Below are 14,404 nucleotides of genomic sequence, written 5' to 3' on the forward strand. Positions count from 1 at the left end.
AGAGTCCGCGACTTTAATGGACTCGCTAATCCTCTTCCCTGTTTGTCGGTGAGTCCATCCATGGGGTCGTATTCAAGGCATGCAAGGAGGTAAAAATCGGGGACACAGGGTGGTGTGACTGCGGTACAGGGCACAGTTTAGGGCTGCGCTTCTCTATCCGGGAGGGGGGGAGGAAGGGCGGGGGGGATATTGCAACGTGTGGGTTGTCGCGCGGGCATGGGGCAACGATAAAGGATGGGGGAGAAGGGGGGGGGGATCTATCCTGTCGCCACGTCCCGTAACGCTGAAAAACCCGCCCCTTGTGCGGATCCATCGGTGCGATGATACCTTGATTTCTCGAGTGACGAATTGAGTGCGCTTAATGCGAAGCGGTGCGTTTAACGATGTAATTTGACGTAATACCGTACCACCTTGAACCCCTTCTGGTATGCTTGGACGAATCTAGTTCTTTCGTAATGATGAATCCGTTTGCTTGGTGGAAGGAAATATTGATGATGTAAAAAGTGTTCAGAATTCAATCGATCGATTCTTATACACTTTTGAAGATATCTTTATTGTTTAAATTTGGATCAATGAAAATGTCGAAGCAAATGATTGATCGATATAATCGATTGAATAGTTAAAAAAGATTTTTTAATTGTACAAGTCTGTTTTCAAAGAAATAATCATTTGTATTTTTCTTTTTTGTAATAATTAACACTAGATATATTATAATTACAATGATTACAATGATTAAAGTATATTAATAATTGGTTGTGTGTAATTTATATCTCTGTGTAACAGGACTGATTAATTTAACTTGATTCTTCTTGCAGCGTTAATATTGATTAAATACAATTCACCATCGAATCTTCAATTTTATTTTACAAATTCTAACGTTACAATTGAACACACCGTGCTCGTTAAAAATTGAAGAAGTTAAAAAAATTCTCCCTTTCAATAATCTTTCAATAATCATCAAGAAACGACACTCAAATCTTCCATTTTACACTCTTTATCAAATTTTTCATACGAATCTCGAATAACAAAAGATTGTACGAAACAAAACAAAGAACATATACAATTTTAAAATTTTCTCAAAAATCCTATTACGCTTTTCCAGGAATCGTGTTGCTCAAACTATTTTGAAATTGCAGCAATTGCTGGATGTGGGGTGGCAGTTTGCTGTTGTATTGTGGAGCTGCATTGTAACTAGGCTGAGGAAGGGGTTGGTATTGGGGTTGCTGAGGAACAGGGCGGTACTGAGGTTGTTGAGGAAGAGGACGATACTGAGGTTGTTGAGGAAGAATCGGTTTCTTGTTCACTGGAATCGATTTGTAATCCGGTTGCTGGACACCCGAGGCGAATGTCACTTGCGGTTTGTACTGAGATACCTGCGCCTGTGATAATTGCTGAGGCTGGATGGGTTGAGATGGACCCAGTTTTGGAATTGGTTGCGGTGGAACGGGCACCAACGGTGGACGGGATTGTTGAGCGTGTATCAGTTGCTGTATCTGAGGTGGTGGAGCTTGGTTCACTGTACGAAAGTGACCCGATTGCCTCTTCTCGCGGATATGGGCTGAAAATTTTTTCAATAGATACACGGTAGAATATCAATGCATTCAGGGATCAAGTTTGGAAGAATTATTTTTATGTTGAAAGTATAGGAATAAAATTTACCGATAATTGGCTCTTGTATTTCTTGTCCCAAAAGATCACCGAACGCATCAGCGGTGGCGTAAATAGATATAATTACAGCTAATATTAAAACCTGGAATTTATAACGTTAGTCAATACTTGGTTAATTCAAAAATCTAATTGAACGATTTCACTATGAAATAGTAATAGCGTTTAAGTAGGTTTTATTTATTGGATAAGCTCTCGTCATTTTATATCTGTTTGTGAACTAGATAGATATATCATAAAAAATCTTTTACTTTTCAACTTTTAAATTAAACTTTTTAAATTATCATCGATTTCTAAAGTCGATACATCGAGACTTTCTACCTCCAATAAAACGAAACAATAAAAGCTCACTCTCTCTCTATTGTGACCTATTTAAGTAAGGTAAAAAGAACATAATGACACTGAAATAGAAACGTCTCTCTCTCTCTCCTCTAAATGTCATAAAGACGCGGGAACGTGTGAAAATTGCCGATAACCATGGAGGGAAAAATCGGTTCGCGTTTGAGAAAGTTGGTTAATGCAATTTACCGATCTCTCACGGTACACACTATTGCGCACAAAGCGAGCATACTCGAATACTAGTAAAGTATGTATTTCTCACGAAGGGAAAGGATAGAAACACTCGATATAGGCGTATATCGAGACGTAAATACACGCCTTTCGAACGTTATAGAGATCTTTGTAAGAAATAATGTAGGTCTCGCTTAAGTAATTTCTCACGAATTAATTGAGCGTGAATTGTAATAGATACGTAATCTTGAGTATTTCTTATTAATTATTTTTATTCTTTACTTTTGAACGAAAATAGTTTAATTTATTTCCAACTTTTAAAATATTTCCAATTCTACTATTGAGTGAAAGAAAGATATTTTATACTAAAAGTAAATAGTAAACTATACCGAGAAATTTAATATATGTTAAATTAATTTAAAATAATTTGTATATCAATTATATAATTTTAAAAACATAATATTTCTTCACTTTATAAAATTAACTTAACGTAACGAGAGTAACAAACTTGTAATAATTATTCAATTTTTAAATAAATGTGACCATACAATGTATTATACTTCATTGCTATAGGTTACTAAAATTTATCAAAACTTTATCATCACTTCAAAGATGATACATAATAATAAATAAAAACTTGAATAACTAGAATTCAAATGACCTACAAACGATTCTCTTATTCAACAACACAATCTGTCTTCACCATCGTTTTCAAAAAAAAAAAAGAGAAGAAAGAAAACAAAAGAATAAAAATAAACAGAATAGAAAAGAAATATTCACAGAAAGAAAGAGAACAAATTATTAAATCGTCCAAGGGAACGAGGCACAAAATCGACTTGTACTCACAGAGAGAAACTTCATGGCGAAGGTGTAGGCGATTTCGGGATGGGAGCTGAACGAAACTGGCGGCCGCGTCGCGACGCACTTCTATATGGGCGAGCGTTTCCAGGGTAAGTGGTCCGGCCAACCACTAACTTTCACGGTTGGTCGGTTTCGATTGAATATATATTTTTTTTTTCTTCTCTCCGTCCAGGTCCCCCGCCCGTTCGTCACGTAACAAACGCGCCTTGTATGCACGGCATGCGACACCGTGTTTCTATCACTGTTATCCAGGAAGCTGGTCGCACGGGAAAACTTGGACGATTCGATTCGAAAATGATGATTCTATCTAATTATTTTTTATTGGATAGAGTTTCGTTGTACTTCGATATTTTATTTCGAATTAGCGAAAGATTATTAAGCGAAGGACCGTCGTGAAAATTTGTGGATATTTTTCAAGAATCACTGAATGTTTCATTGGAAAACGAAAAGTCGGAATATTGAAATTTTGATATAAAAATAATAAGATTCTATGGAAAGAAATAATACAGAAAATTGTTGAAGAAGAAAAATTGCACTGCAATTGTGGTATGTTTGGTATTTTTGTATATATGTATTTGTGAAAAGTATTACGATTAACTATATTCGTAAGAAAAGTATAATATGAATGAAATAAGATATTTTGTGTATAATGTAAAAAAGTTTTATACAGTCTATCATTATTTCACGCGCCATTATGCTGCATAATTTTATTTTATAATTATTTTATTTCCAAGATGCGGTATTTTTATCTATATGTCGTTCATTTAATAAAAATTTTAAATCACGAGAAAGTTGTTGCTACTAAATCGTAAAAGTAATTTACTTTTAATTATCGAGATTAGCATTCCCCTTGTAAAACCAGTCGTGTAATAATTTTTGCGTTCAATTTTACGACTTAAACACTTCGTGCACCAACTGTCCAATAATAATACAAGTTATTCATCAAGCTTTATTTAATAAATTGAACTTATAATCCTTATGTTTTAATGAAACACATGACAAATTATAATAAGTAATTTTTAGAATGCGATAATCAAGTTGATTATTCAAAATTATGCGCAATTAAGTAAGCGAATAATTATTATCTTTGATTAACTTTTCTAAAATCAAGAAAGAAATTAACTTGCTCGATCGCTTAAATGAACTTTCTCTGTAAAAAACTTGGGTTACGCTGTCGGAACCAGCTTTTCTCGAGTGCACATTATATCAGAGGTTAATTCGAAGTTACGTGAAAGTCGTTTGATCGATTTTTCCTTTTGAATGGAAGGCTGTACGCTTTGGAATTTATCTGAATTATGATCAACCGTATTCTAAGAAGCAAAGACGAAACAGAATTCGTTCGTGGATCGAAAAAGGTATTCACGCGAATATTAATAGCGCATTAATTAACGAGAGATCAATTGTTACTCAATCGAAATCAATTTCATTTATATTAATAATTCTTTGATTTATTTATCCGTTGTTATTAGAGAACGTACATGTAATAAAATTTCTGAAGATAAAGAATTATTATTATTATTTTCTTACAAGAAAAACAGGAAAAAATTTATTCAATTTTGAAAAATTATATCGAGAGATGAGATTTTTCGTGTCGATAATTTTTTCTATAATTTTAATCGATTATATTTCACATTCGAATTGAAATTAAAATTGAACGAAATTGAAAAATTGTTATCGACGTAAATATGGATTGAGCAAAAACACGTCCCAGGCAAAACACGTATTTCTAGTCACGTAACGGTACAGCCACCGGTTGCAGGAAGCATATGCATCGGTCACTTCCGTATTCCTAAGTCGACCGCATTAATATCTCGAACAAAGTTTCTACGAAGACATTTTATATATTCCATAAAAAAAAAATCGCGATTTAATCGATGACTGGACAAGTTGTAAAAGGAATTGACCTTAATGTATATAATTCTACATTCACCGTTCCATTTCTTCAAATACTGAAAAAAGAATCTAGCATGTAAGATGTAAAATTTCAAGAACAACGAAGAGTCTAATTTATTTCAAAGAAATTTAACAAATTACAAAATATATTTTTGAACTATTAAATAGTCAAGACGATTAGCTTAGTTACGTTAAGTGTACGGAGGAAAAGCAACGAGTGAAAGTAGATCATATACGCAAAACTGGAAACGAAAATGCGATCTAGTTTTTATCTAAGTATTATTTTTTTAATAAATTTTATCTACATGCGTTTATATCATATACATATGATTATCTTTATCTTTTATTATGTGTGTTATTTTTTTAAAAATTCCTAGTTCAGAATAATTAAGATCGAAATAATACATTTATTTGAAAAATATTTTATTGGAAAAAAGATTATATTTATTATTGAGATATAAAAACTATGAAACGGACAAGCTGTTTGTTGTTAATCGAAAAAGCTCATGTATTTAGTGTTATCGTTGAAACGCATGATGTATAAATAAATCTCTATAAATAAATCTATTCGACAAAAATGGCGCGTTACTTTCGTTCTTTCCTCTTTCACCGGAAGTGGAAAGTCCGATTTCCGATGTAGAAATCCATTTCAAATGACTTCCGTTACAGCAATATACTTCCTTTAAATACATTTCAGAGTAATGGCAAATCATTATTTTGATATCTTAAAACGTGAGAGAAACTTAAATTTTTAATTACATAAAATTATTTAATAATATAATATATCGAGTATATAATCATATAATTGGAATTAAAATAATATTGTTTCTAATTTGATAAGTAGATAATCTTTTTTTTCGTATTTCTGTGTAATGCAAGGAATTTTCGACAAATATAATACCCTGTAAAAAAAAAAAAAGAAAAGAACATGAATTTATATGAAATTGATTTTTTAATAACAAAAAAAAAATATTCAAAAAGTACACTTTTCGTATCACATTTACGTAAGTATACAAAACAGAAAACAATATTATCCGTTTAAATAAATATCACTTCGAGTGCTATTTAAAAAAGCAGCAAATATTCGACGAGTAAAAATATTCTTCGCAGCTATTTTTATTAAATCTAAATAATAATAAGATAAATCTTGGAAGAAAATGTTACTAGAAATACTGCAATCTTTAAAGTATATACGATTAGAATTCCTACATAGAATTACTTCTTAACGAAAAGCAGATGTAATGTTTAAAACTTATTATTGTAGTATCAAGTATTTCACTTTCACGAGTAACTTAATGCATGCGAAACGAAACAAAATGCATAAAGATCCTTTAAATATTTCAGTATTACGAAATAACCTCGGCGAAAGCGTATGATTTTTTTTCGCAATTACACATGGTCGTGAAACGGAACAAATATGTGATCAAATAATCATATCCGGAACAATGGAAAACATCGTTCCAATTAATTAAACATCGATCGACGAACGAAACAATAATAAACCAAATCAAGATACAAACAAACAATTAGGCTCATTTATTTTCGATTGTATTGCTTCTCGGTCACAGGGCGAATTCCTTGATCAGCTCTCTCGTATCCAAGCTGAGCCTGAGTATATTGCGGATACTGCGGTTGAGAAGCGTAAACTTGACTGTACCCGCTCGGCTGGCCTTGATACGCGTCTCTTCCTTGATCCTGATAGTAAGCCGGATCGCTCGATTGGTAAGCGGTATTCAATTGACTTTGATAGCCGCTGCTTGTCTGCCCTTGATACGGATGATTATTCACGGAAGGTTGATATTGAACTTGCGGCGGTCCAGTGGGTTGGACAGGCTGGGGCACGTACGGTTTGTCGAGGCGATAATCGATCTGATTGGCAATGATGTTGTAAGGGATTTGGGCCTGATACTTCAACAAACTTTGAATGTGGCCGGGAATATTTGTGGAATATTGGGGGACCGGTTCGGCTGGTATTGGCTGCGGTCTTGGCTGTTGTCGCGACTGATGAGGCGCTTGTCTTCTCTGTCTTCTTGAATGAAGCGATGGATCTGACGATGGTGAAACTTGTACAGGAGATGGAGCAACCGCCGGTGGCACGGTGTGCACGACAGGAGACGTTGGTTGCTGTCTAATCAAATCTTGATAATAATTGCGAAACTGTTCCAGCTGCATCTGTGCGGATGGATCCGGATTAAATCTGAAAATTTGACGAATGCATTTGTTAAAATTTATTAAACGCTCGAGAATCGATTAATTTAACGAGCAAGATGAAATGTACCTGTACTGTTCTGGAATCGAGTTGATGTAAGGTGTTTGCGCCTGGTATTTCAAGAGTTGTTGAAGGTGAGGAGGTAGATTGGGCGAGTATTTGATCTCTGGCTCGGCTGGTGGTTGCGGAAGTTTGCGATGCTGCCCTTGTTGCGGCGCTTGTCGTCTGTGTCTGGCTGGACCACGTGATTTCCCGCGGTAAGCCGGACGCCGTGGTTCCGGAGGCAATTCTTCTTGGGGTTCGGCCTCGTATCGAGGTTCGTATTGAGGTTGCGGTTGATTCGCACCTTGTAGCGATATCAGATTTTCGTATCTGGAAAGGGAAAATTGTGGCGGTCGATATAACAAACAAATCTGGATATTCATTATCGTTCACGACGAGAAAATGGATTGGACGAGAATTTGGCATTACCTGTATGGTTCAGGAATAATGTTCACGTATGGAAGTTGAGCTTGGAGCTGAAGAAGATGCTTGATATGCGAAGGAGCGTTATCTATAGACTTCGATTGGTGCAAGGCGACTGGTTCTGGCGGTGGAGGTGGTTGTTTAGGGGCAGACGCTCTTTGTCGATGCGATGCTCTTGGCGCGGTTGGAACTGCAGCTTGAGAATATTCCTGTTGCGCTGCTGGCCGCGATTGCCGATCGTACGACCTCCAGTTTACTCTCAGTCCTTTCAGACGAAATTTCGAATTAATTTTCTAGTAATTTGATCTTTAGCGGTTATTGTTGAATTATTTTATTAATTATCTAATTTTAATAATTTCTATAATATTAATCTAGAAAAGAAGAAAAATTCGCTTACCACTGGGATCGTTATATTGGAGAGATTTTGGAGCAGCACCCGATCTACCATCGTAGGCTCCTTGAATAATCGATTGACTGTGTCCATCGGACGCTCCTTGGATATTGTATGCTCCTGCACTGGGTCCTTGCACATATCTTTCAGCTATACCCTGAGTGGCACCCTGAATTTGAAAATTGGAATGGCCATCGCTGGAACCTTGTATCTGAGCACTACCATCCGTGGCACCTTGAATACTGAAACCACTGTCGTGTGCGTCTGTAGACAAATCAAACATGTTTAAATTAATATTAAAATTGAGAGAAGACAATTCATTCGATATTTTATAATTATTTTTAGAAATATTTTCTCGAAAAGATTTGATATGTATATACAAAAAATAAATTGAATAAAAATTTTTTCATCGTAAAATAATTTATTCGATAGACAATAGGCTTCCATATATATTTGAATTGAATTGAAAAAGTAGTTCGATATAGCTTTAACGTAACGACGTTGAACGATACATCTGATCGTAAATTTGTATCAGTCAGAGAGATAGAAGAATAAATTACAATATTTTTCCTCTCGTGTGGAACAGTATCGGTATCTGTTATCTGTTTTTTTTACCATTTTGATCCGTGTACTCGATTCCTTTCCCTTCCTCTATTCGTAAGCCCTGAGCGACTCGATTCCCGTCACTGGGTCCCTGTATCGTGAATTGTGCCAAGCAAGCAGGAAGAGCTATTAATAGTAAAACCTGAAATAATAACACTTCATTATTTAACATTTTTAAAAATATCAATTCCGTGTTAATTAATATTGAGAGATAAAGACGTATCTAATATTTCACTTTATTATTTTTTATCATATTTTGACATATAATTGAGATATTTCGCTATATTATTTAATAATCAAATAAATAATTAAATAATAAGGAAGCGTTAATCGTAATATATTAATATATTAAGTAACAATCGTTAAGTGTTTTTGTATTATCTAAGAAAAGATTGTATTATTCAATAAATCACCAAGAATAACTATACTTTCTAATTACTATTTAAACAGCTTTTCAGATAAAATAAAATAAAACTTCGTTTCTTTTTATCCAATTTCTCTTCCATCTAATTTTATAAAAAACACTATTTTTCACAATTAAAATTCTTTTTTTTTTAAAGTAAATAACAACTCTTTTCATCGATAATATAATTTATAGGATATTAACACGAATAATGAATGAAATAATATTCAAGTTTTATTGATGCGATAATAACAAAGAAAGAAAATAAATGTCTGGAGATATATAGCTTTAAGGATTAATTGCGCAACCTGAAGTTTTAATCAAGTATTATCTAATACGGTGGAAACTTGACTCAGTGACAGTTGCGATAGCACACTGGTTCGTGTCCTATGCATTTATATGGAATTGTATTTCGAGATCGGGGCACCGTGGCTGGAAGGGAAAGTAGTAACTTCAAGACCAGATTCTTCGTGATCAAGCGAAGTTAATAACACGTTTCAGAAGCACGATGGAAACCTATCCTTTAAACGCTCCCGATCCAGTTATCCTGCTAAGTATTATCCTTTCGTTCAATTTGTGTGCTTGATAACAATTTGTATTTTACGTATTTCTTAATTCTTAATTAGATATGCATTCTTTCAATTATCATCGAAGAAATATTCTAATTAATTTAACGATCTCTAATCACGAATAAATAATGGAGTACAAATTTTATCAGGTGAAAATTATTAAAAATCTGGAGTAGTAAAATATATTGGAAAAAAGTTACTATATATATTACAAATTAATTCTTTATCAAATATTTTTAATAGTATAGTCTATTTAATTAATTGCAAACTATGTAAGCTTAAATTGATAAGTATCTATTACCTATATATAATTAATTAGGTTTAATTCATTCCTTAAGACTAATTAAGACTAAGTTAGACAATTAAACCAAATCAATTTGTCTTTTTTATCGAGTGATTTATCTCGTTCTTTGTAATGTCACTCGATACATGCATGGAAATATATGCGTCATTTGATCATAAATATTATTTGATTCACTTTAAACAAAATCCCTATGAATTATCGATTAAATTTGGTAATTATCGATGGCTTCGATTGAATCGACGAAATTCCAGTTTCTCAAGGGGAAAGTTTCGCGTGATTAGCAACAAGAGTTTCCGTAATCGGGAAAAGGCGACGAGTATTGGTATACCTTTCCTCCGAGCATTCCACTCGAAGAGGAAAAAGAAACAAAATCTACCGTGGAAACCAATACAGGCTATCGAGCACAACCGTTGTAAGAATTACACGTTAGCCTATGGAAAGTGAAATATAAATTAGCTGACAAGACACGCCTGTTTCGTTTACTCTCGAAGAAAAGGGTTCTTGTCTGGCGTAATGATTCCTTGTCAAAAAATATTGATCGAGACATGGAATGTTATATGTTGTAATCCTTTTGTCCAATTATTTACGTCTTTGTAATTTAATTCAATCAAATTTTTTGTTGAAGAAATTATATTGATAAAATTATTTGTTTTTCTGCACATTTGTATTTTCTTTATGATTTTTCGTTAATAATTTTAAAATAAATATTATAAATAACTTTGCATGTATTTATTTCCTATAAATTGAAAGATACTGTACTAACATTTTTTTCTAATCGCAGAAACCTATTGAAAGTAAAAGAATACTGCGTATGTTCTATACAAGTGTCCTATTTTTACTCTAATTATCAGGAAATTGTAAAAAGTTGTTGAAACTGGATAAAAGAGGTACAACTATAAGTGGATACATACACGAATGTCCTTACTTCTTATAGAACTTTCATTTCGCGTGTTTGTAGGTATTATAAAAAGAAAATGGATAATAATTTTTCCAGAAATAAGAAAAAGCGAATATTCACGAGCAAGAATACTTTGGGAAATTCTCATTGGTATCAATCTTACTAATTAATAAATAAAACAATGATCAACAATCACTAAGAAAAAAATTATCTCGCAAATAATGATTATTATCCAATCGTATTCAACATTTTATTATAATCACGTCACATAATTTTGTCCGTCATATTTGTATTATGAGAGCCAATTTCTTCGTCAAATTCATAAACTCATCTTTACTAAATCGTATATATTTCTAGCGTAAATTTCGTAATCTCACCCAAAAACAATTTCACGACCAATTTCATGGTGTATAACGCGACGACTTCCCTTTCGAAATAACTCGTGCACGATATAATTAAACCACGATGCGCGAACACGTACGCCATTTTACCGGAAACTCGTGATGCGGGACATCTCATCGCGATTAACCACACGCGACACATTTCCTTCTCGACACGTTTCAATTTTCAAAGACATCCTACTCTTCTCCCATATTTCCATAATTTAAACCATAAAACACAAAGGATAAAAAATAGAAGAACAAATACTTAGAATAATAACGGCGAAAAAACTAAAATTTGGTTAAATTTATTCGAAATGAAATGAAAAAGAATCGAGAAATATATAAATATCGCGCACAATTTAATTTCGCAGTAGCGATTTAAATCACACGCGACACATTTCGTTCCGCCATGCTTTAATTTTAACATCCATCATACCTTCCAATCTTTCTGCTCGCCAATATATTAAACCACAAACCGTAAAGAATAAACTTAGAAACGATAAACTATAATCACAAAGAACCCAGACCAAACCAGGTAAATAAAAAAAATAAAATAAAATAAAATAAAAGGAAAATAAAAGGGAAAATTTCAATCGAGATCGAATTAATTCATTCACCATTGTTAAGGTTCGAGAACGATAAATTGTGAAGAAAGGAGTACTTACGAGGAAATTCATGGCGAGAAAGCAATGCTGGTCGATGCGTTCAAGGGTGGAGTGTATCTGAGGCGGCCGCGCGGTCACCGGAACAACTTTATAGGCGGCTACGTAAAAGGCGGCTTTCGGCGACGGGGATGTGACTTCTCGTCCCACCTCCACCAGCCCTCCGTTTTATCTGCTACCTGGATTACCATTCCACGGAACTAGCTTTTCAGAATTTTTTCTTTTTCTTTCTTTCTTTTCTTCTTTCTTTCTTTCTTTCTTTTTTTTTTCTTTTTTCTCCTTCAATTCCCATTTCGCTTCACTGCCAATGGTGATGCTTCCTCTCGAACAAGCTTACTACTGTGGCTCACCACTACTGTGGCCATAAGATATGCTGTGGTACCGGAAATGTTTTGAGAGGAGGAAGTGTTTCGATACTTGGTGGAGAGTTAATGAGAAATTAAAAGGTATTTCTTTTTTTCTTTTCAAATGAAAATAAGATTAGATAAGCATTATTTTTATGTTTTGTTGAAGGTGAATAAATTTTTTGCTTTAGTATTCAATCTGAGACTAATGACGAGATTATTTTTAGTTAGTTGTAAGAAGAAATAATTTTATAACGATTATATAAAAGATTGTAAAAGATTTATTTAAAAGTGTGTAAAATTATTAAATTATCAAACAATTATATTTATTCGGTATAAAGAAAAATTATGTACCAATATTTATTTTTCTTTTTTTATAATACTTTAAGAAATTGCATTGAACTAAAGGTGTCCCTATTTTACCTAGGTGTTTGAAAAGCTAATAAAAGTGTTGCGAAGATTCATGCCGACAATGAATGTAATTATGTTTCTACGTTGCTCGTAAAAGCGTACACTCGATTGCATCGTTGGAAAAAACGCTGAAACCATCGATGAGGAATGCGATTCAAAGACACGTTTCCCATGTAGAGAATCCATTCAAAGGTTATACCATGCAACGACCCTACAATTAAATGCGGTTATGCACATATTGAATTTAAGTAATCATTGCAAACAAATAAAACAAATAGACGTGAATAATTAATTTTTCCTGTTGCATTCAATAAATTATATCTACTTACTGTGTAATTTATTATTAATTGTAATCGAACGAACTTAAAATTTCATAATGTGAAATTAATATTATATAATATATACAATTAGTATTACTAATTCGACATGATTATCTACAAATGTGAGATTCGAGACAATATAACTTCGTTAAAATCGAATGTATCAAATCGAAGATTTTCTTTTTCCTTGTTGTATTTTGCCGGAAGAGAACGAAATGATTCGAATAAAATATGAAAAGTAAGAGGAGAGCATACAATCACGCTTCACGAATCGAGTTATTCCGGTTCTCTGAAACGAAATCAAATCTTTTATTCTCTTTTTGTAAATCGAGCACACATCTGTTATTAATTATTTTATTCAATCTTTAATTAATTTTTATCCCGTTATATTACAAATAACAAAATATCTTTTCCTATTTTAATTATAACCTTATTTCTTACAATAGAAAAATTGTAATTTCGTTTCATTAATTCATCTTTACGAATTGATGATTAATGAACTCGAAGGTGAATCTCGAAAGAAAATTGAAATGAACATCATTTCCATTCTTCAGATCAACGAACCCAAAGATTATCCAGTGAAATATGAACGCGTTTGTGGACGGAATAGAAACGAAAGTTGCAGCATGTATGCTGAGCGCGTGCATAATCGCAAATGAAGTTAACACGAATCCACTCAAGATGCATGAAGGCCACAAGACTGTTTTGCATACTCTTCCTTGTACGCTTGAAATGCTGTCACTTTCGTTCTATAACTCTTCTAAAAACTAAATTTCCAATCTTTTGTTTTGTTCCAACGGCAATTAAGAGGCCTTACCTTAAAAGTAGAGCAGAAAACCGGAAGTTCTGCAATGGTTAAGGAAATAGTAATTAATTCTTTCTAAACGCGAATTAGGAAATTGTGAAATTATTTCAGATATTCGTTCGAAAGAAAAATCGTTCGAGTTAATGAAATGTGTAATTCACTTCTCTCTTATATAATTAAAATTAATGATTGAACATATAATACTATACCTGTATTCTAAGTGTTATGATAAATTGTACCTTAAATTTCCTTATTTTTCTTACGAATTATAAAATTCTCTCCCTTTTTTATCGAAGACTTTAAATTATTAAAATAAACGAATAATCAAGAAAAAGAATTATAAAAAAAGAAAAGGAAGAAAATTCTACAACAATTAAAGTATTCGATTTGACAAACAATTATTTCCTCTTCTTTTTCTAATTAATCAAACCGATATATAACGCGAAATTACATAGATCATTGCTTTCCTACAATGTTAACAAACACGAATACTTCGATTGAATTAACTGAAATCGATTTCCTATACAGATATCGCTCGACATCCTAATGATAAATATTATACCTTACGATACACGATCGTCGATTCAAAACAAACGATCGTATTTACTTTCGACTTGTCGTACGAACGTTCGATATTATCGTATCGCTTTCCATCATCGGTCGAAGCACGCGTCTTTATTAGAAAGGTGGAAACCATCCGACTTTCTA

General features: G+C 33.1%; 2 protein-coding genes across 2 annotated transcripts; both read right to left on the reverse strand.

Annotated features, from left to right (window-relative positions):
* Nucleotides 1-837: 837 nt before the first annotated feature.
* On the reverse strand, nt 838-3,158 carry LOC551656 (DNA translocase FtsK-like). Its single transcript, XM_625258.6, has 3 exons — nt 3,022-3,158; nt 1,660-1,750; nt 838-1,558 (listed from the first exon to the last, which is right to left on the reverse strand). The coding sequence occupies exons 1-3, from the start codon at nt 3,034-3,036 to the stop codon at nt 1,089-1,091; spliced, it is 576 nt and encodes a 191-aa protein (XP_625261.1). The 5' UTR covers nt 3,037-3,158; the 3' UTR covers nt 838-1,088.
* Nucleotides 3,159-6,131: 2,973 nt separating this feature from the next.
* Nucleotides 6,132-11,981, reverse strand: LOC409776 (bromodomain-containing protein 4). The gene is made up of 6 exons (XM_393269.7): nt 11,820-11,981; nt 8,610-8,739; nt 8,001-8,258; nt 7,610-7,868; nt 7,208-7,510; nt 6,132-7,126 (listed from the first exon to the last, which is right to left on the reverse strand). Exons 1-6 carry the CDS (start codon nt 11,829-11,831, stop codon nt 6,466-6,468), a joined length of 1,623 nt encoding a protein of 540 aa, XP_393269.5. The 5' UTR covers nt 11,832-11,981; the 3' UTR covers nt 6,132-6,465.
* Nucleotides 11,982-14,404: the final 2,423 nt, after the last annotated feature.

This window comes from Apis mellifera, linkage group LG4 (assembly GCF_003254395.2).
Source record: "Apis mellifera strain DH4 linkage group LG4, Amel_HAv3.1, whole genome shotgun sequence".
In the NCBI taxonomy this organism is placed as follows: domain Eukaryota; kingdom Metazoa; phylum Arthropoda; class Insecta; order Hymenoptera; family Apidae; genus Apis; species Apis mellifera.